Source organism: Lissotriton vulgaris, chromosome 5, assembly GCF_964263255.1.
Source record: "Lissotriton vulgaris chromosome 5, aLisVul1.2, whole genome shotgun sequence".
In the NCBI taxonomy this organism is placed as follows: Eukaryota; Metazoa; Chordata; class Amphibia; order Caudata; family Salamandridae; genus Lissotriton; species Lissotriton vulgaris.
The window spans coordinates 691766465-691792769 of record NC_141693.1 but is presented as its reverse complement, the minus strand read 5'-3'; the positions used below and the strand labels follow the sequence as shown (position 1 = coordinate 691792769).

General features: G+C 45.0%; 1 protein-coding gene across 1 annotated transcript in view; it reads left to right on the top strand.

Annotated features, from left to right (window-relative positions):
• The window catches only part of COL13A1 (collagen type XIII alpha 1 chain), a 368078-nt gene that overhangs the window by 8669 nt on the left and 333104 nt on the right, over window positions 1–26305 (top strand). The window contains exon 3 of the mRNA XM_086922128.1: window positions 22382–22408. Within this exon, the coding sequence (XP_086778254.1) occupies window positions 22382–22408 (27 nt within the window). The remainder of the gene's footprint in view (window positions 1–22381; window positions 22409–26305) is intronic.

Genomic DNA, 26305 nt, shown 5'->3' with positions numbered 1-26305 from the left:
ATTATTTTTAGTACTTTTGGGGCCCGATGTAGGTAATCTCAATTTACTGCTTCTTAAATACCGAATTTTACCGATTCGGTATTTAGGAATCAGTAAATATGATGTAGGTAAAAAATCTGTAAAATTTACCGATTATGTAATATTCCTTGTTACAGAATCAGTAGTACCGATTCGATAAATAATAAGGAATAATTCCCATTCATTACCTATGGGCCTGGAAACCCATAGGAATGAATGGGAAGCAATTCACTATTACCGATTCGGTATTACCGAATCAGTAATATCGGGAGCATATTCAAGGGTGTCAGGGTGTCACATTGACAACCTGTTGCACCCCTGAATCGTGCATGTGTGCACATGTGGCGCACATACATGCTGCCACATGGCACTTTGGAAAAAGCAAATAACTGCTTTTTTAAAGGTATTCAGTATTTACCACCAACTTGTAGTTGGTGGTAAATAACAAATTCTTTAGGTTTTAGGGATTCGCTAATTTACCCATTCCTTAAAATAAGGAATCAGTAAATTACCGAATGCTTATTTACAGCCCCCTACATTAGGAAGTGCAAAATACCGGCCGGTAACAGGACAATCACCGATTTTCGGCCGTTACCGACCGGTATTTCGCTACCGACATCTGGCCCTTGGTGTTTTGTTTGTTTCTGCACTTGTTATATTTTGGTTATCTGTAAAGCTCTCCACTGCCTTTACAGCTACGTTCATGCTATAAAACATACTGCACACAAACGAATAAATGCACAAATAAATAAAAAATACTGGGTGACATAATTAGCTATGTTCTAATTTCCCTATCACTAGTTTTGGATTATCAGAGTTGGGCTCTGGGTAGTCATAACTCGTGGTAGGGCTCCTGGTAGTTGCTGCAGCTGGCCTGGCATTCTCTTCCTCTTCACCGACCTTTTTTTAGTGCATTCCACAGTTTATCACTGAGCGAGGTCGCCTATTAGCATTCAGTATATACTATTTTTCCCACAGTAGACAGGCTGTGCCCTCAGGCTCCTCCAGTATCCTGTTATCCAACTCGTTTTCAAGTGTATGAATACAACAAAACTAGACAAAGAGTACATCCCAAACAGAGCCACAGATGGTATCATGTTCAGAGGGCAAGAATAGTCCCTTTTTCGATCCATAAAACCATTAAAAGACAAGTGAACACTTACCTCACTTTTTAAACCAAGATATACATTTCTTTTTTTTTTTAAAGACAAACAACAATATTGAAGAGCTTGATTGTCAGTGGTCAACTCAACCAAAACAAATTGACATTAGACTGGAAGGCAAAAGTCCTTGCGCTCTGCTGTAACCATGTCTTTATTGTCATTTGTTAAGCAGGTTTCTGCTGACCATCAGTGATTCTTTGTAGTAAAAATAATTAAATGTCCTTCGAGAGATAGATTAGGGCCCTTGCTGCCTTTTCAGGTACCCTTGCTCGGCTGTCCCCTCGAGCCATCGCACTCTATCATGGCCTTCAGCTATCCATTGTGCTCCCATGTGACCATTACTGCACCCTGTATCTGGATTCTATCCAGATGACTTGCACCTCATCTTCCCTGCTCCTTTCAAGCAGTGCCCCGATTGGAGCCCCAATGGTCAAGTGGCCAAGAGAAATCATCAAGAACTCCGTGGAGTAAGAACTAATGCCAAGCCAGTGCCAGGCCTCCCACTGGAAAGGGGTCACTTACTTGTCTCTAGTAGGAACAACAATGTAAATGAGTTAAATAAAATATACAAAGAACATTCCCCTATCACATCCACATCTCTGAACCATCTGTGTTTGAATAAAATTGTCTGTGCTTACAATTTTATGGCACCCAGATTAGGGTAATCACTACCACCTTTGCTTACTGGAGGCTCAACAGAGAGCTTAAAATATTAATAAAGCAACCTGGGTGATGGGACACTGCATGCAGACAACCTGTACGAGGGGAGTCGGGGAGCCAGAAGCATTGTGAATGGGAGACCAAGTCAACATGGCATGTTAACACAGACAATGGTACAAGTAAACCTGCTAAGTTAGTTCATGTACAGACATGGCCATACCTCTCATGAGCTCCATCTAATTTCAGGTGGCACAGGGAAATCACAATCATGGAACACAACAACCTAACCTACAGACTCCCCACTTTGAGGATCAGCCATATGAAATTCCACATTAAGACATACCCCACTAAACAGGCAAATGAATTGTGTCACAATAAACCAAGACCTGACCTACTTCCGAAATTTAGGATATGAAAATTCACTAAGTGAACATGACCCTATGAAAACATTAACAAGTACAGATAGTTGATAGACCACACACTTCACACTTCTCTACCAAATAGAAACCTATCATCACTATTCACATACTGCACCTAATTAGTGTTGGAACGGTTACAAGACCTGACAACCAAACTTGGCTTGACAGTAAGGAAACCAGCAATCAAGACGCAACCCAATGAACACTGTTAGATATATGTTGGTGATGGTCACAGATCCAGCCCCTTACAGGGTGCTTCCTTCGGGAAACACAAGTTAAGTATAAAGTATAAAGTTAATACCATGGCTGCTTGAGGTATTTATCTCCTGTGATGGACCATAATAGAAACGAGTGTGGTCATGACGAGCTCAGCTCGTCATGAGCACAGGAGCACTGTGCCTCATGACGAGCTCAGCTCGTCATGAGCACAGGAGCACTGTGCCTCATGACGAGCTCAGCTCGTCATGAGCACAGAAGGGGTTATGCTACTGCAGAGGTTAGTTGCAAGTTCCAAACAAAGTCCAACACTACTGCAAGACTCCACAGGACTCCAACTAATGGGAAATGCACAACTCGCTTCATCCTGAGGCATCCACACAATTGCATGTGTTTCTCTTTACAAGAACCAAATAGCATAATGTTATATAACAAAACATTTTCAAAGAGAAAAGCGCACATTCTCAACTTAGCCACACTAAACTTTTGTCCACCTCTTATCATGTCTGGAGTGCTCGGAAGAACAGTTTTGTTGAATTACTGACCACCAAACCAGGTATACATATAAACAGGGCCACTGGATTTATGCAGCATGAGAGGGTCAAATTAAGTGGCAGGGTTGAGTAAATTATGCTTCAAAAAAGGCAATTTATGCGGCATAATTCAGCACATTTTGTAATAGTTATACTTTATAATTTCATCATTTTTAAACTATGTTACACTGTGCACTGCCTGGGCATTGGTCGCACCTCATTAGTACTAGTACACCTAAATTTAGTATTAAACAAAAGAAAAGCGGACAGGCCTGCTTTGTGAAGGCCTTCCACTGAGTAGCAAAATGTCTCATTACATTTTTAGTAACTTTTGAACCACATGAACTAAAAACAATTTTGTTAAAATCTGCATATTATGTGGAAGATTATGGATCATGTGGCGAATACAGCAAATCTATAAATCTATAATTAGGTGAAAATTGCCCCACACTTGCATAATTCCAGTGGTCATGATAAAAAAGTTACTCCTCTCTCTCTCTATATATATATATTATATATATATATATATATATATATATATATATATATATATATATATATATATATATATATATATATATATATATATATATATATATATATATATATATATATATATATATATATATATATATAATATTCTTCGCAGAATACTGCTTACTCCCAATATCCTCGCTGGACACAGTAACACACGAGCGTCAATCTTGCTTCAAAAGCAGTCTTTTATTCAGCAAAAATCCATAGGCAATCCAACTCGATGCATTTCGGGAAAAGTTCCCTTTCTCACGAGTTATATATATATTCATATATTAACATAATCACTTCATAAGTGATGTAATATGTGAGTTTATAAGAAGTGCATTGCGGGAGTAAACGTTATAGTTAGCTCAGGTAACCATAACTGTTGAACTTCTATGGTTTGTGCGGGTTTAATTTCATCCTAACTATAACGTCCCTGTAACCTTTGTTTTTTCAATGAATTTCTAAGATTTTTCAAATTCTATTTCCCAACTATAACGTCCCTATAAACTTTGTTTGTTTGAGTGAATTTGGAAGGTTTGTTATTGTCATTTCCTAACTATAATGCCCTGTAACTTTCGTGTTTTTAGTGAATTTCAAAGGTTGTTGATTTTTTTTCCTGAATGTGACCTGTAACCTTTGAGAATGGGCCTGTGAGTGGCTGTATTGGTCATTGAATGGGTGTTTGAGTGCCTGCATGGGTCTGTGAGTGGGTCTATGAGTCGCTGCATAGGTCTGTGAGTGGATGTGTGAGTGTCTACATGGTTATGTGAATGGTTCTGTGAGTGTCAGCATGGGTCTGTTAGTGGTTCTGTGAGTGTCTGTGTGGATCTGTGATTGGGTATAAGAGTGTCTGTGTGGGCCGGTGAGTGCCTGTGTGGGTGTGTGAGTGGGTCTATGTCTGCCTGTGTGATTCTATGAGTGGGTGTGAGGTGAGAGTGCTTTTGTGGTCTATGAGCAGGTGTGAGAGTGAGTCTCTGGTTGGGTGTGTGAGTGCTTGAGTGGGTCTGTGAGTGGGTCTGTGAGTGTCTGTGTGGGTCTGTGAGTGGGTGTACAGGTGCATGAATGAATCTCTCAGTGGGTTTGTGAGTGTCTAAGTGGGTCTGTGAGTGGGTGTATAAGTGTCTGTCTGGATGTGTGAATCGGTGTGTGAGTCATTTTGTGGGTGTGTGAGTGGGTGTGTGTTCCTGTCTAGCTCTGTGAGTGGGTCTGATAGTGCCTGCATTGCTCTGTGTTTGGGACTGTAAGTGCTTGTGTGGGCCTGAAAGTGGCTGTGTAAGTGGATGCATGGGTGTGTGAGTGGGCATGTGAGTACCTGCATGGGATTCAGAATGCGTCTATAAATGTGTGCATGGGTATATGAATGTCTCTATGAATGCCTGCATAGGTCTTTGAGTGGGTTTGTGAGTGGATGAGTGAGTCTGTGAGTGCTTGTGTGGGTCTATGAGTGTATGTCTGAGCACCTGCATGGGTTTGTGAGTGGGTGTGAGAGTGCCTCTGGGGGTTTGTAAGTGGATATTTAAGTGGATGCATGTTTTTGTGAGTGGTGTGTGAATACCTGCATAGGTCTATGAGTTGGTCTGTGAGCACCTGTATGTGTGTGGGAGTAGGTTGGTCAGTGCCTTCATGGATTTCTGAGTGGGTGTGTGAGTGCCTGCATGGCTCTGTGAGTGCCTGCATGGGTCTGTGAGTGGGTGTGTCAATGCCTGCATATGTCTGTGAGTGGGTATGTTTGTGCCTATGTGGGTCTGAGAATGCTTGCTTGGATATATACATTTCGGTTAGCAGTCTAACTATGGAAGGTGCTCCAAAAGCTAAAATGATAGCATATTTTCTGTAAATTCGCACAATCTTTCTCAGCCATATGAAATTTAAGTCTGACATTCTCAGTAATCATGTACTTCCAACAGTAGCAGTCTATCGGTTGATTCCCTTGTGTTCTACTGCAGCCTCCCAGAGTGTTTTAAGAAAAGCTAGAGAGCTAACAGTGTTACTTGTGACAAACATATGGCACACCTGAAGCCATGTTGATTAGATCAAACTTCTAAAACTCGATACATTTAATTTAGAAAGGAAAAACATTAGGGGATTCTGTTTGTCATAGAAATTATGGTTAGTGTGTAGAAACAAAAATTAGGACACATTTAAGTGAGTTCCTAAACATCTTCCTCTTCTATTTCATTAAAACATTCTGACATGCAGACTAAAACATGCACTTCCAACACCAGCAGCAGACTGCCAGTAAACTGCCTGGCGATCAGCAGCTTTACTACAGTGTTCTAAGGAGTAACTAGAGCGTTAATATTATGAATGTATGCCCAAAGTGTGACACATCTAAACGCCATCTTGATTGCATCGATGTCCAAAATTGAAAAAATTTTCTATTAAGGCTACTGCAGTAAAAGAAGAAATTTGGATGCTTTATGACAAACAAAGTCTGTCAAGATGGCCACCAGAGAAAAAAGAGCCCAAATGTAGCACAAATATCACTCAAATGTAGCCCAAGTACATGCCAATGACAGAAGTGTGCAAACACCTAATATTTTTGTTTTTTTGCTGCTCTATATATCGCAGACTTGACCCGAAGGTATTGAAGTGCTTCACATGAGCATCAGTTACATTATACAAGGACACATTCATTTTGATTCTAGGAGTGGGGAGATTAACTGATTTGCTCAGAATCCAAGGATGTCGAGTTGACGTCGAAACTCAAACCTGGTTCTCCAGTTGCTACGTCTATGGCTCTAGCCATAATGACACATCCTCCCCCTTAAGTGTAACATATGATCAAGTGATCAACTGAATGAAAAAAAACACAAAGATTGCAAATTATTTAAAAGTGCTTTGTCACTATTTGAGAACTCAGAAAATAAGTCCTCATTTGTTTTTTAGTTGCTTAGAGCACTAACCATAATTTCTATAGGAATAAGACCTTCTCATGGAGGACGGTACAGAGGCAACAAATTTAGCACGCTGGACAGGCGGGAGGGCCAGTGGCAGCACAACGGACCATGGGGGGCAGGGAAAAGGGGGGCAGAGGCAACAAACCAACAATACAGTACAGGTAGGAGAAGTCTGGCAATATAAAAGACAATTGAGGACAGAAAGAAGAGGCAGTGGCAGAAGAACAATGCATGTCAATAGACCCGATTCAGGCAGGAGACTCCCAATGTTGTCACACCCAAAAGGGCTTTATTTTTATCTGTCTCCTGCCTAAAATCTCATTTTTTGATGTAAGTCAATGGGGAAAATACATTTTCAAATCTCCCTCTTACCAAGTTCAAAATGTGTGCAAGTAAGGTACATTGGATCAATGAGGGGGAGAGGAATAGGTTAGGGATATGGACTCAGATAACGGAAGGTAGGAGGGAGATGGGCAGGGGCACAAAGACGACCTTACTGGGCAGGTGTCAGGAGTTGCAGCAGCATAATACACACGCAGGGCAAGTGGGGTGGCAGTGCAGCACAACAGACCATGGAAAGCAATAGGGAAGGGACAGGGACACGCACATGGACAACAGAGAACAGAGGGGAAAAGAGACAAGGGCAGCAAGCCTACCATACCGGACAGGCAGGAGGTACCGTTTCAGCATAACGGACCATGAAGGACTGGAGGAAGGGGCATCAGCAAGACAACGGATCAGAAAAGGCAGGTGGGCGGGGAAAGAGTTCTGCACATGGAAAATGGAGGACAGAGGGCAAGGGGAGAGGGCATTGGCAGCAAGCTGACCATGGAGGGAAAGGGATGGGCACTTGAAGCACACATACCATGGAGGGCAAAAGTGAGACTATAATGGCACATACACAGTCACCAAAGGGAAGGTGGGAGGGGGTCATTGGCAGCAAGCCGACCATACAGGTCAGGTGGAAGGGACCGTGACAGCCCAGAAGATCATGTATGTCAAGCGGGCGGAATAGTGGCAGCACAAAGGTCATTGTGAGGGAGAGGGAGGGGGCAGGAGCATGCACAAGGGCCATAGGGGACAGAATGGAGAGGTAGGGGCTGGACACAGACAAATAAATACAGGGGAAAGGGCTACACGTCAGACCATGTAGGTCAGGCAGGAGGAGCAGGTGCAGCACAACAGAGAATGGAGGACAGAAGGGAATGGCAGCATAATAGACCATGGAGTACAGAAGAAAGGGGATAGGGGCATGGAACTTGTACACCCATGGTGAAGATGACAGGGACAGGCAGCAGTAATCTGTCTATGCTAGGCAGCTGTGATGGGCAGTGGCAGCTCAACAGAGCACTCAGAGTAGATAGGAGGGTGGCAGGTCCATGAAATATGGTGGGCAAAAAGGAGGAAGCAGTCGCATGCACACAGACATTGGAGGGCAGGGGGAAGGAGAGTAGTGACAGCAATCTAAGAACAGAGGCTAAGCAGGAGGGCAATTATGGTGCATAGAATTGGGCAACTAAGGGCATAATGAGTGGCCAGGTGCATGGACTCAGACAGCAGGTTGTAGGGAAAAGGTGGATAGGACAATAAGCTCATTGTTTAGGGCAGGTTGTAAGGGCAGTGACAGGACAACGGTCACACACAGCTGCAATGAGAGAGCAAGTTCATGGACTTTGACAATGGATGGCAAGGAAGAAGGGGCCAGGAGCAGCAAGCTACGGTGGGGGAAACACAATGCCATGTCAGCCCCCCCCACTGTGCAGTGAGACAGGCATCTTATTTAATGTTAAAAAAAAATAGAAATTCACAGAAACAAACCTAAAGTTACAGGGATGTTGTTGTTAGGAAATAGAATTTAAAAATCCTTAGACATTCACAGAAAAAAAGGTTAGAGGGACGTTATAGGAAGGTTCAGATATCACTTGTAAAAAACCAGTGAAATTCAGCAGTTAAAGTTACTTGAGCTAACTATAACTAATGCCCCTGCAATGCACTGCTTATGACCTCACACATTTTAGCACTCATGACATGGTCAGTGACATCACTGATGACATCTTAAATTACATCACTGATGAAATCACCGATGACATCATCCACAGAACAAATCACACACCCACACAACCACACACATATGCGTACAAGTACTCACACAACCACTCACTCCTCCATAGTCACTCACATACCCACTCACTCACTCAAACATCCCCCTCACACAACAGCCCATTCGCCCATAAAGCTACATAAATTCTGGCATGTATGCCTTTGATTCATCAGACATTCAGTTAATATTGTCTATTCATTAAATATAATTATGTGGGAAAGTCACAAGCCATCTCGATAATAAAAAAGCACTGGAGGTGAAACTTTACTGACACCTACCACTGTCAACCAACCCATGTCAGATCCCTGCCACAAGAATATTGCTAACATTGTGCAAACTCACCACCAAGCCCTTTTCTCAATTCCACAGCAATTTGTCCTACTCCTTTGCTCCTGTGCTTTACAGTTCAGCAGGCGCTCTGAATGCGTTATACAACATTCAATTACTGGAATTCTGCCTGTCCTTTCCCACGTTTTTGGTGAAAGAGAACTTTTTTAAAAAGTCTTTGAAACAGCGATGGCTGGGTCGGAGAGTGCATCTATAAATAAATCATGCTTCCTTCGAGTCTATCGGTACTGCTGAAAGTACTCTTGTTTCTGTTTGCGTTGCAAGGAAGCATGACGTTTGCAGTGGTTACTGTGCTTCCCCGAAATTAATGATGTTCTTTAGTACAGTGTGGTTCTTAGGTCTGTTTTAATGATGTGCGGTGTCCTCTTTCATTTTAGGTGCATTTATGCTGCATGGATAAAAGCCTGTCAGGGGCTTCAGCTCTGTTTCTTTAATGTTTCCCACTTGACTTCTTTCCAGGGCAAAGAATATTATTGTGTTTGCTAGAGCCTCTCACTTTGAGGCATTTTTTTAAAATTCTTTTTTCAAGGTCTTGCCGCCATAGAGTTTGTCTTTCTTTCATCCTGAATCATCGCCTCGTCTCTTTTCTGCAAAAATTCATGCTGTAGTTAAAAAAAATGAGCGCAGCTTAGTTGGGCAGCTTTTTAATATGTTTGAGATCCATGCTATTTAATTTTGCAAATATGCCCAGGCGTTGAAGCACATTAGAGGTCAAGTGTAAGGTGAGAGACCTTCACTCAACAGCATCTAATACAAGTTCATGATATGAACGACCATTATTCCATTCACTCCTTGGGGTTCCATCCTTTGACTACAGTGATTTTAGTGATTTTGTTTATACTTAAAAATCAATAAACTTAAAAAAATCCACCTCTTAGGTGGTCCTCACTCATACTGCTCAGGAGTGCCAGTGAGTGATAACACAAGCTCACAGGAAATCTTGGAAGGGCGCTAGAGAAGACGTGCGCCACACGTTACACAGAGGTACTGCCTGCCAGCACCTCCACACTGGAACAAAACCCACGTGGTCCATTTGTAAGAGGTCTCGTTAAACAAGTGTGAAAATGTATGTGCTGCCTCAGGAGTGAGAGTTGTCCTTGCAGTAAACCTTCAGTGAGGCAAGATATCAGTGTCTGACTCTCTAGTCATGTCACTTCATTACCCATCCTCTGTGGGGATCTCTGGTTCAACGGGGTCCTAGGTAAAACGTCTTGAGTGATGAGCACCCTGCAAACCTGATGCCAGATCTCGATCGGCTCTTCTGCTCTGCTCAAGATCAGTTGCCTGCCTTTGGGTTTTGGGGGATAGCCATTATCATTTTTTCTCCTCCCATGACTCCACATTTAACTGCTGTAGGCAGTCTCATCACTTTAATGGACGCCATTTGTGTTGTACATCCCTCACAGCAGAGCGGAGTACTCAGAAAATGGGACCATAAATTCAAGCAAGTTTACCACTTCAGACTCGACTGTGACCTCAAACCATCAACCTGGCACTTCTAAATTTCGCTTCCATCTGCTCTACGTTTTGTTGAAGCTGGTACACAGCCTGGCATAGCAGTAGTAAATTCCCAGCAATCACTCTTATGGTTCCCTCCTGTTAGAAACGGGTAACGTGGTGCAGAGGGGGTGGGCCAAACTTCGGAGGAAATGTATAAAGCATCTGAGCAGCACACACAGGCGACACACCAGGCACACTACAAAAAGAGACTCCACACCAGGTTACATGAAAAAAACAGCATATGTATTATGCAGAACACTTTAGGATATTATCACAAGTGTGAACACGGTGCCAACTGCCACCCTGCAATCATTTACATGGGGTTATTTACAGGGCAGGGCCAATTGGACCGCTGCCAACATCATCACAATATAATTAGGAGTAATGTAGGTGTAAGGAACAAATTAAAGTCCAGTAGTAATAATAAGGGAACATCAGCCAGTACCTACTGGCAAGGCCATGCACGTAGCAACATCACCTTTGCATAACCCAAGTAGGCATAATCATGTACCCTCATAGCATTAGCATGGTAGAAATCAGGTTGGCCTAAAGTCCCTTCGACCTAAACCTGTGAGCACAAGGAAAGAGCATTAGGGAACAGTAGCATGAAGGCATTTGTATAAATCACAACGGCCTAAATAAGGATAGGCATAAGCCACATTAACTCAGGTATAAACATAGTACCTCCTCCTGGAGCGCAAATCAGCATAGGCGTAAAAATGGGATCCTAAGGCATCCTCATTAACCTAACGTCCTGAGCACCACACTAGACATAACATTAGGTATAGCATTAGGCATAACATTTGGCGTCACTATACTCAGATGGGGGCTAAACCCTCATCAGTATAAAAACACAACAGCATGAAACCAATAGACATGAAAGCATTAGGCCGAAACATATGGGATCAGGTGTAATCCTAAAACATCATAACGTAACATGCACATTAGGCCTAATCCCGTAAGGCATCTCAGTCGGAGCCTAAATGACATTTGCAGTGGGATTAGAGTGAAAACATCACTGCCTGGCATCAGTAGTAGGCATCAGTCACATTATGCTCAACCATCAGCCTAAACTACATTACGCACGTCTAGATGCCCTTTGCTGTAGCTGCCCACTGTTCAGCGAGGTATCTGTGCAGGGTACAACCAGTACTGCCCAATTGGGGCCGCCCCCAGGACTCCAAAAGTAAAGATGGCCCTGAAAAGAATGTTGCAGCGGCCTGCAGCTGTGGCGCCACTGTGTAGTCCACGGGACACTGCGTCCCAGTTCAGGCTGGACCCACGCGGTCCCCCAAAGCAGCAGGGGCCGCATGTTGAAGCTGCCCCCTGTTACGCGGGGCAGCTGGGAAACCCAGCACGACCACTTCGGTCCTCTGGGAAGGACCACCGGGGGCGGGCACCAATCGTATGCCCCGTTGCCCCCCCACCACCAGTTCCCCACTGCTCCACTCACCGGGCTTTTGGGCAGGCTCCCGACGTCTCCGAGTGCAGAGCAGGCACCGACAATGTGCCTCGGCAGTCCCTGCCCGACCGGTACCTCTCCTCCCGTTCTCTTCCTGCAGGCACGGCCACGCACAGGTGGGGTGGGCTCCCACCTGGCCCAGGCTCTTCTTAATGGCACATGTGGGGCTCTCACTGACCTTCTTGAGCCCCGCTTGCCACCCACCGCGCCGCACTCCACTGGGCTTCACCCGGGCCCCCTCCTGGGACCCGGGACTTCGAGGACCTGCGAGGCTCCGCACTTCCCGCTTCCCCTGTCGCTGGGCGGGACTTCCTCTAGGCGATACCGCCGGCGCCAATCCCAGCGCGGCTCCCCTGACGTCACGGGCGTAACCCATGCAGGACTCCGGAGCCTCCCGGGCCAGCGGCAGTGATTTTGGGCAGCTCTGCAGTGCGGGGTGGGCTACAGCTGTAGTTTAAAATAGGCAGTTCTTCTCATTGCGGCTCGGCCGCGGCAGTGATCTTCGGCGGCAATGAGGGGTAAGCTCCCTCCAAACTTGCAATACCAAGCGGGGTGGGCACCGGTTCATATAATATGCATAAAGCAGGTAGGCACCCGCTGGGGAGCACAACAATGCGGCAGGAACGTGGGGTGGGCTCCCGCTATTTTTTTACATAAAGACCTCCCGCCAGCAAAAATAAGCCTGGAAAGCGCTGCGAAAACACAGGGTGGGCACCCATGATATAAATAAGCACAAATGCGGCAAATGCGCGGGGGGTCAATCTCACACAGCAGGATTTACTCACAGCACGGCAGCATCACAGGGCTGCAGGATCTACGCTCCTTCCCCATTAATTTGAATATAGCGCTCACGAGGCACTAGGTCCCACCAGAAGCTTCAGGAACAACAGAGAGCGCTCCTCACCTCCTGGGCAATGGAAATCTAGCGCTCCAGGGACAACAAGATTGGACCTCTCTCACCTGGACCTCCACATGCAGTGCTCACGAGGTGCTAGGACCCAGAGGCACAAAGTCCCACACAGCAAAGTAGCGCCCACGCTCCTCACCTCCGGAGAGTACAGTCCAAACCAATATAGCACTCTCAAGGCGCTAGGTCCCACAAAATAAAGCGGTAGCGCTCACGAGGTGCTAGGGCAGGAGAGCAGGCAGGCAATACTGGGCAAGTTCAAGAGGCAGGGGGCACTCGTCAAGACAGGACAGCAGTTCCTGGGAACGGTTATTTCTCCTCCCGTGGCACTCCTCCCTGCACCGCAGTCTTCACTCCAACAAAGGGCTCTCAGTAGCCCGAGGGACAGCAGAGGGGTTACAGTTGAGCACAGGGGCCAGCACACAGGCCCATGCGGCGGTACCTCCTGGCAGAGTGTCTCCTCTTGATCAAGTCCACGCACCGTCTGAGCACATGGCATCCCAGCTCCGTTATTTTTACACCCCTCACCCCACCCCCCAGAAAGGGCTAGAAGCTTCCACAAGGTTCCCTTGGAAACTGGTCCCAACTGGTTTAGGGGAAGGTGTAGAGCACCCTGGGTGCCAGGCTTCCCTCCAAAAGCTGGAGGTGCTGGGAGACAGACAACTAGACCGCTAACCCACCTCAGACATGCAGACCCAAGCACTCAGCAATGGCGTCCATTTTAAAAGTAACATTTCTTTACAACAGTACAAATGAATCTGTGCATGTCATTGCGCAGCAGATATTATTTCACACATGGTAAGAAGGCTAGGGGGAAAAGCAAAAAATGTTAGGACAATAAGGGCCAAGTTGAAGACCTCCCCTCAGTGATGGGGGGGCCTCCTCTGCCAATATGGTCTCACTTAGTTGCTCAATCTCCTGTCACTTTACAGTGGCCTGATTGTTATCTATCTTACAATGTAAGGAGTCCATGAATGCCATGCTCTCCTCTGGCTGGCCCTTTGTTGTTTGGTTGAGCCTAGTCGCAAAGCCTTCATTCCTGTCAGTACTCCTTGGATGTACTCTTGATTCCTCTGGCTTCTACCTCCATCGAATTTGGCACAAGGGGAAAGGGTAGGGTGACCCCAAGGAATCCCCCCCATGTTTGTACATTTTTAGGTCCTACAGTAGCACAAGCACCGCCTGGCGGCTATTAACCTGATAAAGTCATCTTTCATTGAATGAGAATCACCAATGACAGTGTCCAACAATTTATCTGTATACTCAGCCATCTCCAGTATTATTCTTTTCTGTATGAAGAGCGCCATCACACAATCTGAGCACCATGTGCTCAGGAGCAACCTCAGTGCTGGACTGTGCTATGACACTGCTCAGGGCAGAAACACCGAGCTACAGTGAGGCAAGGGCAGTGTTCACATGCTGCAAGGAGAAGCTGTGCTCTTTTGTCCAATCCCTCATGACTACTTGCATAAGAAAACTTTATTTCCAATGCTCACCTTGCTAGAGTTTACCCAACATTTCCCACTTACGTAATGGACTTCTTAGTTGACAAAGAGGGGGAAATCAGTCAGAAATTGAGTATAGATCAGCTGTAGATGAACATGCGGATATTCAACCATATCTAATTTCAGCTTGCTCCGCGTTCACTCTCCAATCTTTTCTTAAATGCACCTAGGTGTTAGGGCTCTTCACACTCCAATTACCACTTGTAATTTTGGGCACTTTGCTATGCCGTTAAAATAAATAAGGCTAGGCTTGTGACATGACGCATAGGGGCATATTTACAAGCCTCCTTTGCCACCACAACGTCACTTTTAGTGACGCTGTGCTGGCGATAGGGCCTTCGCCTTATTTACAGGGCAGAATTAAGTCACTTAACGTGGCTTAACGCTGCCTTGTAAATAAGGCACCCTTTCATGCTCAACTTAGGGTGAAAGGGGAGGGCAATGGGTGTCACAGTGGGCTTTCCACTGCAGCACCCATTGAGTTTGGTGTTGCCCCCTATTTACAAGGGTGACCTAAATAGGAGACAGCGCCAAATTTAAGACCAAGGAAAACCTGGTCTAAAACAGGCAAAATGAGGAGAAATGCTTTATTTCTCCTCGTTTTTAGGTCTCGCCTGTCGATGCGCATGCGCATCGAGCAAGGCGAGAGTATTGGCACTTATCCGCTCTTTATCCACACTGCAAGGAATCGTGGCGATTCCTTGCAGTGCACGAGAAATTTAAGCTCAATGCGCATGCGCATTGAGCTTAAATGCGCGTGCACATGCCCCCAGCCGCCTACTCTCTCTCACAGCCTCCCCCAGCTCCGCCCCCTCACTACTTGATTGCACGGCCGCTAGGCCGTGCCTCCCCTACTCTCCTCCCCCCTCCTCCTCCTACTCTCCTCCCCTGCCTGCCTGCCGTGTCGCACCTCTCCCCTCTCCGCCCCCTCCCCTGCCCGCCCCCTCCCCTGCCCGCCGTGTTACCGTGAAAGGCTTGTTTCCGTTTGTCTCTCTCCTTTCAGGTATTCCCTTCCTGTATTCTTTTTCCTCGAGCTTTACAATATTTCTCCCAAGTGCCCCCACCTTCTACCTTTGTCCCTCAATTTAAACATTTTCCTTCGGCCTCCTTTTCAATTATGCTCCTCAATTTTCTGCCTTGAGGTTCAGTCGCCCCCTTCAATGGCCTTCCTCTCCTCGTCCTTCCTTCCTCTTGCCTCTCTCCTCCGTTCCCGGTTCCCACGCTGCCTGTCCCTGCCTCCTGCCTGTCTTTGGGGTCTCCGTCTTCTTTGGTTGTCCCTCCCCTTCCCGCCGTGTCGCATTTCTCCTCCCCCCTCCACTGGTCCCCGCAGCCTCCTCGAGTGAAGCCCCTGCCTGCGCCAGCCCTGCCTGTGAGTACCGCGTGCCTGCAGCAGCTCTCCGAATTCGACTGCCTCCTGCAGGCGACCCCTCCCTTACATGTTACTGCTCCATGTCTGTGACCGCATCGTTTCTCTCCGCCTGTGACTGCTCCTGCCTGCGATTGTGCGTTGACTGTAACTGGTCTCCAGTTGTGTGTGTGCGCTCTGTAACTGCTGCACACATGAGCCTGCTCCTGCGATTGCTTCCTGTCCGACTGTTTCTTGTGTTTGTTTAACAGTTTATTCTGACCAATTGATTTACAGTTCACATTCGGGATTTCACACGGTTTGCGAAGTTAGCTGGAAACTAAGTATATGCTGGGGCTTTGTCAGGTACATGCAAACGAGAGCAAACTTACTCAAACACAACTCCAGACCTTCCTGAAGTAAAATCCTTGTCTGACTGGCGCAGAGTTAAAAGAGGCGAACGCGCTGTCGTCGTTTGCGTTCCAACTTAAATATATCGCGCCAAAAGATTAAAAGCAAAGAAGAGCTCACTCACGCGCACACACGCAAATAGTTGTAACTTTTACAGCGCGTGCCTCTTGAATTTACGTAGCAAATCTCGCGTCATTGTTGATAAAAAAACACGTGCTCAATTATACTATATCCAATCCTGGCTGCCCCGCTACAGTATTTGCACTGAATTATTGCTCGCCCATGTCAGGCTTCGTTTAGCGCTTGCAAACGGATGTAGATTTAATATAATGTTACCCGTCTTCAGCCATGGTTCTTTCCTTCGCGTTTTGCCGCGTTGACTCTGCGAGAACCCCTTTAACTTCCACGGCTCAGAACCGGAACGCAGCAGCCAGTCGGATACCAAAAGCAAACGAAGCCATAATCGTTGTCGCCCCACCGTCGCTCTCTTCCACAGGTTTCCCATCTCTTCGGACATCCGCTTCCAGGAACATACAGTTTCCTCTTTTGGTCACCATATAGCAGTGGGAGTCTAATGCTAAGCCTGCAGCTGCGTTTGGGTTTGAAGTCGAGCAGGCTGTGATGTCCTCGCTTCCAGGCACTGTATCTGACCCTCGGGCGCTCTCTGCTAATAGCCAGTCAAGCCCCAGCACTGTCTGCTCTTATTTTTTTCTCACTCACCCTCACTCACCCTCACCCCCTCCCTCACCCTCACTCACCCTCACTCACCCTCACTCACCCTCACTCACTCACCCTCAACCCCTCACCCTCACTCACCCTCACTCACTCACCCTCAACCCCTCACCCTCACTCACCCTCACTCACCCTCACTCACCCTCAATCCCTCACTCACCCTCAACCCCTCACCCTCACTCACCCTCAATCCCTCACCCTCACTCACCCTCACTCACCCTCAATCCCTCACTCACCCTCAACCCCTCACCCTCACTCACCCTCAATCCCTCACCCACACTCACCCTCAATCCCTCACCCTCACTCACCCTCAATCCCTCACCCTCAATCCCTCACCCACCCTCACTCACCCTCAACCCCTCACCCTCACTCACCCTCACTCTCACTCACCCCCTCACCCTCCACCCTCACTCACCCTCAACCCCTCACCCACCCTCAACCTCAACCTCAACCCCTCACCCTCACTCACCCTCACTCACCCTCACCCTCACTCACCCTCACCGTCACTCACCCTCACTCACCCTCACCATCACTCACCCTCACTCATCCTCACCCTCACTCACCCTCACCCTCACTCACCCTCACTCACCCTCACCCTCAACCCCTCACCCTCACTCACCCTCACTCACCCTCACCCTCACTCATCCTCACCCTCACTCACCCTCACTCACCCTCACCCTCACTCACCCTCACCCTCACTCACCCTCAACCCCTCACCCTCACTCACTCACCCTCACTCACCCTCACTCACCCTCACTCACTCACCCTCAACCCCTCACCCTCACTCACCCTCACTCACCCTCAACCCCTCACCCCCTCACCCTCACTCACTCACCCTCAACCCCTCACCCTCACTCACCCTCACTCACCCTCACTCACCCTCACTCACTCACTCACCCTCAACCCCTCACCATCACTCACCCTCAACCCCTCACCCTCACTCACCCTCAACCCCTCACCCTCACTCATCCTCAATCCCTCACCCTCACTCACCCTCAACCCCTCACCCTCACTCACCCTCAATCCCTCACCCTCACTCACCCTCAACCCCTCACCCTCACTCACCCTCAACCCCTCAGCATCACCATCACCCTCACTCACCCTCACTCACCCTCAACCCCTCACCTACCCTCACCCTCAACCCCTCACCCTCACTCACCCTCAACACCTCACTCGCCCTCACCCTCACTCACCCTCAACCCCTCACCCTCACTCACCCTCACTCACCCTCACCCTCACTCACCCTCAACCCCTCACCCTCACTCACCCTCAACCCCTCACCCTCACCCACCCTCAACCCCTCACCCTAACTCACACTCACCCTCACCCTCACTCACCCTCAACCCCTCACCCTCACACAGTGCAATAGGTCTCGGAGCATTTGAGTTAGAGCTTTTAGAAATGTTTATGGCTTTTTTTTTTAATTCTTTAGCATTGGCTACAGGAAACAAAAATGCTAAAGATTTACAAAAAAACCCATAAACAATTCTAAAAGCACTAACTCTAATGCTGCGAGACCTATTGCATTTCCAATGCTTGTTGTTGTTTCCATGTGTGCTGCCTTGTGCAGCACACATAGAAGCAGTAAATCGCCTATGATTGTTTATGTGCAGGAAGGTGACCCAACCTGCAATAAACAATAAAAATAAAATGATGTTTTGCAACTTCTCTGTGTGCTGCATTAAGCACCACACATAGAAGTTTCAAAACACCATGAATTATTGTTTATGTGCAGAAAAAGAGACCTTCCTGCACATAAACAATCACTTCCCCCAACGCGGACACCCTTGCACTATGCTGCAAGGGTGCCTGCATTGGCACTTGGCAGCTGAACTCAGTGCCAGCGCCAGGGAAAGCACAGCGGTGCGCCACATTCTTGTGAATATGGCACATCTCTGCGTTTACAGAATGAAGAAGCATGGCGTTAGCAATGTTTGCTTAATGCCACGCTTCTCCATTCTGTTGTGAGATCAGCAGAAACTGCTTCAGAGCCATTTTTAAACAATTTGATAACACTTCCAGGTCTTTTTGATTTTACATATTACATGGTAAATGGCTCTCTGAAGGTAAGTGTTCTTTAATTGCTGGTAACGGTGGGAGGGAAAAGTTAGATGGCTGGAAGAATCGACAAATACGGGACCGCGTTTGTTAGTTTTTCCTCGATGCTTAAAGGAGACGATAGTTTCCTGACACCGAGTGGTATTTGTACATCTATGGTTGGCAATAGGTTTCTCAGTGAAGCGTGTTGGTAGACTGGTCTGCTTTTTGAGATGACGACATATGCAATCTTCAGGCCCGGACTGGCCGTTGAGGGCACCGGGCAATTCCCCGGTGGGCAGCATGGTTGGGGGCCGGTTTTGGGCCCCTGGGGCCGTTTTTGTTACAGGGCCGTTATGCTGCAAAAACGGCCCTGTAACAAAAACGGCCGAAAACCGGCCCTGTCACAGAGCGCGGTCGCACCTCTCCCCCTCCCCTCTCCTCCCGGAGGGGGGGAGGGGGGCCGGCCGAGCACTTTGCCAGGGCCGGTTCTGGTTCCCAGTCCGGCCCTGGCAATGTTCTGCATGCATAGCCGTGCATGAGTACTGTCTACTGTGAATGGATTGTGTATTCGGATGCTAGTTTACGACCCAGGCATCAATGTGCCCGTTTAAGTAAGCAGATATTGCATGGGGTCGCTGAAACGTGCAGCCTCTTTATGGGATTGTGTCATAAGTGCAAATCCCCCGCAAGTCATGCTATGTATGATTTTACCATATGCCACCCTCTGTATTCTGGGATGGCTCTTCAGTTAGTATTGATGCTGTTTTAGTAACGTAAGTGTCGATCTATTGAAATTGACATGTAAGTGATGAATTAATGCAATCATTTGATTTCTCCTCTTATCAAAATAAGAATACCGTGTGAGCATGCACGTCATTGCTGAATACCTTCAAAGAAAATGTCACACTTTTCGTAGTCCTTAAAATGGTACAAGTAACCAGAAAACCCCTTTACGATTTTTTAGACTATAGGGACAAAAGCTTGTTGATTTTCATAACTATGCAGTATTTTAAGCAATAACAGCTTACACTACTGCAGGACCTTCTATCAAGACAGAATGTAGGCACAATTCAGTGGGAGTACTGAATCTTTCGAATTCTACATTAACTTATGAATCGAAAAAACTAACTGCAATAGTGAAGGACTACTGAATAAGGAAGCAGTTTTTGGATAGACTGACCATGTATCGCCCTAGCCCTTCTTTCGAATCTTGGTAATCGAATGTATGAGAATGTGCTTGAGCTTCTTCCTAGTTGGTAAAAGAGCGTCTGTTCTACTGATTGCTCTGATTTTGTGATCTCTCGAAATTATTGTCAAATATTTGTTCACACACTTTCCGAGCCTTGTGTGATTCACTGATGGCAAATTTGCTTTTTGCATGTTGAGTTGCACCTCAAAATATTAAATAACATTTTGAGAAAAATCCAAGAAATCCGTCTACATCCCGCATTGGGGCGATGAGTTGGATGGACAATGTTCAATATATAAAGGCTGATACCCATGACTTGACAGTTTCCAGAGGAACTAATGGATTGGTCGATACATGTTATGGTGTTAATTTAAAGACTGCCATTACACTTCGCTGTAAATCTGCTATTCCTTAGTCTCTTGTACACCATTCCTCGTTTTGAGCAGATGCCGATCTTCTAAGGAAGTCGTTGCACTGCCAGTGCTCAGAAATTAAATAGCTTACGCTTTGGTTCTGTTCATCTTTTGAGATGTTCACATTGAGCAACTGGCCCTCTCCTGCTCCATCTACATTTCTTCATAACATTTTTCTCCCTGACACTGTTCTTGGATATAAGATCTTTCGCTAGAAGATGGCACGTTGATGATAATTATTGTGTTGTCTATGGATTTGCTGGCTCTATAAGACAAATTAAGACATTTCTTCTGTCTGAACGTGTTCAGTTGTTATGTTTTTATCTAAAATTATGGTTTCATTAAAAGGAAAAACACGAAAATGCTTCACAGTTATCTATAAACGAAAATGACTTATTAGTTATCCTATATCCAGAGTAATGAGGGAGAATAGTGTGTGTTTTTAAGCTGTGCCGCTGGTTAAATCTTATTAAGCCCATGTCACTAAAACTGAAGGTGTAAAAAGTAATTTTTCTGTTTTGTAACATCAGTGGTAATTGAAGGGTAATGCCTATTTGACGTTTAATCGGTCTACCTTGTAGGAGATGCTTTCCTCTATTTATACCTACCTCAAAAAGTCATGGGTAAGCTATATACATTGGTGTGTGTATGTATAGTGAGACATATCCCAGCCCAAGTATCCAGGAATTCAAATGTTCTCTGTATATAAAGAAGGGTGAGGAGAACCTGAGAAGGGGGTTCTTTGCTTCACTGTTGGTTTATATTTCACCACCGCCCCTATGGAGCTGAAGTGAAATCTAACGACGTTTCACCTGAGAGGAGCCTGTCTGCGCTCATAAGGGGGGGATCAGAGGATGAGCCTCTACACTCACTAGCTTCTATGTGCAAGAGGCAGAGGTGAAACCCAAAAGTAAGGTTGGAAAATTTATAATATATGAATGACTTCAAAAAATCTTCAACTCCCAAAGTTCAGCAAGAGATGTGGAGCCACTAGTCAAAAGCCTGAAACCTGGTGGGCTTCTTAGTCAAAAGTCAGAGACCGGTAGGGCACCTTGATGCTTCAACAGAGAGGTGCAGAGTACGATTTGGAGAGTCTGTTATCTTTAGCTTCATTCGCTTTCTGCGAATCTATGATTACAAAATGCAGAAAATGGTCAGGATTGTTTTCTGTGTGCATGCAAGGTGGATATCTACTGCATTCTAAGGAATTATAGGTACATTGCGATACATTATAAGGCAAATTAATGTTGCTGGAACAATGGCTCTTGATTTTTATGCCCACTCTTTTCAGAGAGAGTCAACATTCTCTTTTTTGTATGAAGCGCGAACAGCATAATTATGAAAACCGAACAGAATTGTGAACACTATTTAGTAGTTCTGTGACATACATGTTTCGGCGCATTGCATGATGCACCGTGAATTATTGGCTCTGCATCTCCAAAGAGCTCTACAGACACGCATGTCGGAAAAAACACCAACATGCCCACACTTCTTACTGTGCTCATTATATTTGCCACCTCATTCCCAAAGGCAAGATGGCACAGGTCTGGTGATCATCTAAAGAATTCACAACCAACAGTGATTAATGCCCAAGTGCAGTCAATAGGTGTTGTCCTGCTCAGCTTGCAACGGTTCCTTCCATTTTGGAATTCCTGTACCTTGTTACTAACTGTTCCCTAAACATATCAATCACAACTTCTTTCAAAGTTCCCTTTTGAGCTCAAGACCGTCACGCTCACATGCATCTTGTTATTTATCTGATAATGACCTAGCAGCTAATTTGAGATATTGAAGAGTGATTGAGTTTGAGGATACTGTACATTGTTATTAATCTTGACAACCTTTCTGACTGATTCCAAACAATTAACCTTAGCTAAAGCATGCTTCACTCTTCTTTTCATTAGTGTGCCATTAACTCTCACTCCTTTGTTTGTATCTCTTTCTCTCTCCTCACTTCCCTTCACCCTTGTGCATGTGGCTGGCGGTAATTGACCCAGGGACAAAAGGGGCAGCCCGGAGAGAAGGTGAGTAAGTCAGCCTGTTTACTTCTGGTCCTTGGCGAGAAGGTTCTTGCGCCACTTCTGGCACTACTTTCAACAACTGAAACAAAGCCCCAGTTTTAAGTTTCACTAAGCATGCAGTCTATTCATGTCCATTTTATGTTACCACCTGACCTCAAAGAACAATTAGAGAGCAGAACGCAGCACAGAGTAAACAGATATTAACAAGCACTGGCAAGTCCATTAGGTCTCCCCTATGTGAGATATATTGGCTTTGGCAAAGTTCCATAGCCATGTTGTACAGCAGCGCGGCTGCTGGGTAGCATGGCTGAAAGTAAAAAAAGAGTGCCCTGAAATGGCAGCATTGACGACGAGATTTATTGGCTTTGGTAGTGCTTGTTTAATATCACATTTTATGGTATGTGATGACATAGTAATGATTAGTTGGTTCTGCTTTTTTCATAAAGCAAATAAATTGCTCTTTACATTGAACATTTCATTAAAACTAGAACTTGCTTTCATAAAATGAGAGGTAACAAGGAATAGAAAAAATAAGAATACCTGTCATGGGAAAATACTGAACTTGTTATAGTACCCCAAATGTTATCAAATATCTGCAATGTAAATCTAAAAATGCAACTCACATCTGCATTCTGGCACAGAGTTTTTGGGTACCCAAGATTCACTGGTGCTTCTAGAAAGGACGGTGTAATATAAACCTAGCAAAATCCAGAACTTGCGACAGCAAGAACATTATTGCCACCTGAATATCCATCAATCTGCTTCAGCCAGGGTCGAAGATCTGAGAGCCCTTTCTGCTATGGAGCAGGCTTTCCTGTGTAAGTCAGTGAGCATTTACATGCTAAACCAAGCCAGCACTTCCCAGGCATATTTGAATGAAGTGCAATGGAATAACCATTTGCAATGCAATAGGTCTCGCATTTACAAATGTTAGAGCTATTGGCATTGTAAATGACAATGTCTTTTACCTATATGTTTTGGCTTGGAGTGTAGTGGTTGTATGTAGCGTGGAATGGAATTATATGGGTTGCATTGGAATTGTTGTGGAATTGTGTGGTGTGAAATTGTGTTGTGTGGGGTAAATTTGTGTAGTGGAATTATGTGGCATGGCGAATAGATGGGGTGAAAGCTGCACAGAATAGATGTAAAGAATGCTAGAGCCGGATAGGTAGTTTGTGCAGGATGTGATGAATGAAATCGAGACAGAGGAGCAAAAAGAGTGAGTGAGAAAGAAGGGGAGAGCAGGCCATAGACACGTATAAGGGAGGGCCTGTATACGCAGTAAACACCCTACGAAAAGGAGGATAGCGTGAGTTTGAGGGATGGAAACCTTGAAAAGGCACTGGAAATAAATTGTGCTTAGTATGTGTGAGCAGGCAGTACAGAGAGAAGTTAGGGAGTGTGGGGGTGGGATGAGAGGGGGTATGGCATAGCAAGATGAAGGGGTGTAGTGGCAGTGTGAGGTAGAGATGAGAGGGGAACTCAGTGTGTGGGAGAAAGTTGATAAAGTTGTTGGAAGCGCAAGGGAGATGTGTTGGATTGGAATTGTTGTGGAATTGTGTGGCATGGAAAAGTATGGTGTGACGTTGTGCAGTGGAAATAGGCAGCACATTAGCCTGGATACAACATCTGGTGTTACTTCACATGCCACTGGTAAACAGCAACACACACCCAAGGATGGGCTTCTGTACTATTTAAAGAAAATATGATAAAGTCACTTCAAATTTCAAAAAAGTGTATTTCTTTAACATAGAAGCTTTGACGCTAATAGTCACATTATAGTACTACATTGAGAAGCACTTATTTGAAGTGTTATTTTTGTACAAGTGGTAGTCTGTATCAACAAATCTGCCAATCTGTTTTTTTCTTAGATCTTCTTTGTCGAGAGAACATTAAGAACCATTTACAGACAGTACATTTATTAATGTCTAAGTGCTCAATGTAAATAAATGTTTTTCTATTCGGACTCCCCAAACAAAGGGGGTCATTACAATGACGGAAAGACCACCACTTCCAGCCATGCGGTGGTAGGCCTTCTGCCATCAGACTGCGATTTTCCCCCAGCACATTACGATGGCGGGGGGATCCAGACTGCGACCGTGGCAGCGGCAAGACTCTCCGCCACGGAACCATCACAGGCAATCGTTATGATTGCCTTGCGGTGAGGTCTGCATCTATTAAATAGTGGCGGTGCCTAACAGGACACCATCCGCCAAATTAGAATGCTGTTTTCAGCCACCCGTTCCATGGAGGCAAAACTACCATCGAAATGCTGGAGGGGAGTGGTTTTGGTGGCCCTTTGTGGGCCCCCATTTGTGTTGGGGGGAGGTGTGGTTGTACTGTGGGGGTACCCATGGTAAACCCCTACATTTAAATGCACCAATTGGCAGGCGCCGTGTGGTGCCTGTCACGTAGTGCAGTGAAATGCACAACATGCATTTTGGACATCGCAGCTGGTGCTGCAGTCAGCAGCATCGCCCCAATGTTAAAGTGCAAAATGTAACCGCCATGGTGGCGGTCGCATCCTAATTGGGTGTGCGGGACCGCCGCATGTATTGCGGACTGTCCGGGTCATCACCACGATGGCGGACAAACTCCAGTCCGTCCGCCATCGTAATCGGCCCCCAAGTGTGATATTAAAATATGAACTGGATTACATTGTACCCGCTGCTAACAAGAATATGTTACTGGAACTGCATATACTTCTGCTTATATATATATAGGTTCACCATCCAAATATGGTAGTTAAAAATATAGAAGTAAAAAATATCGATGTAAAAGTACAGAATGCAAAAATATCAACTCCCTAAGCTTAAAAAGATAAGAACAAAAATATAGAAAAATAAATATCAATGTAAAAAATATAGTTGTACAAAATATCAAATTTTATATATATATACATACACATATAAAGAAAATTAAATAAACTTAATATAAAAAATAAAGTAGATTTGATATAAATAAAAAATATATAATAAATGAACTTAATATAAAAAGTTAAACACACATACATATTAATTCATATACATTTCCTTTAAAACAATGAATAAACTATTAATTTTAACTTTTTCTATAATTTTAAAATTATATAAACATTTACAAATATTTATACATATATATATATGTGTGTGTGTTTGTGTGTGTATGCGTGTACTAATAACATATACTAAAAAATTCTAATATAAATTAAGACATTAATCTATTTAAAAATCTTCAAACTTAAATTTCCCACTCCATGAGTCCAACAAATGGGAAAGTTTTGTATAGCGGATGGGTAAAAATTACTATTCCCAATTCAGTGAGTGCAACAGTAGGGAAATTGTTGGATAGCGGAGGGGTAAACATTACTATGCCTACTCCAGTGAGTGCAACAATAGGGAAAGTGTTGGATAGCGGAGGGGTAGAAATTACTAATCAACTCCAGTGAGTGCAACAGTTGGGAAAGTGTTGGATAGCGGAAGGGTAAAAATTACTATTCCCACTCTAGTGAGTGCAACAGTAGGGAAAGTGTTGGATAGCGGAGGGGTAAAAATTACTATTCCCACTTTAGTCAGTGCAACAGTAGGGAAAGTGTTGGATAGTGTTGGGATAAAACGTGCTATTCCCACTCCAATAATTGTAAAAGTAGCGAAAATGCTTGATAGCGGAGGGGTAAAGATTACTATTCAAACTCCAGTGAGTGCAACAGTAGGGAAAGTGTTGGATTTCGGAGGAGTAATAATTAGTATTCTCACTCCAGTCAGTTCAAAATTAAAAACAAACAAACTTTTAATAAAAATAAAAATATTTAAAAAAACAAAATACATAAGGAATTATATAAATATGTTACAAATTAAAATACAAATATATTTAATAGTTTTAAAAATAAAATTACAATGTTAAAGATATATAACAAATATT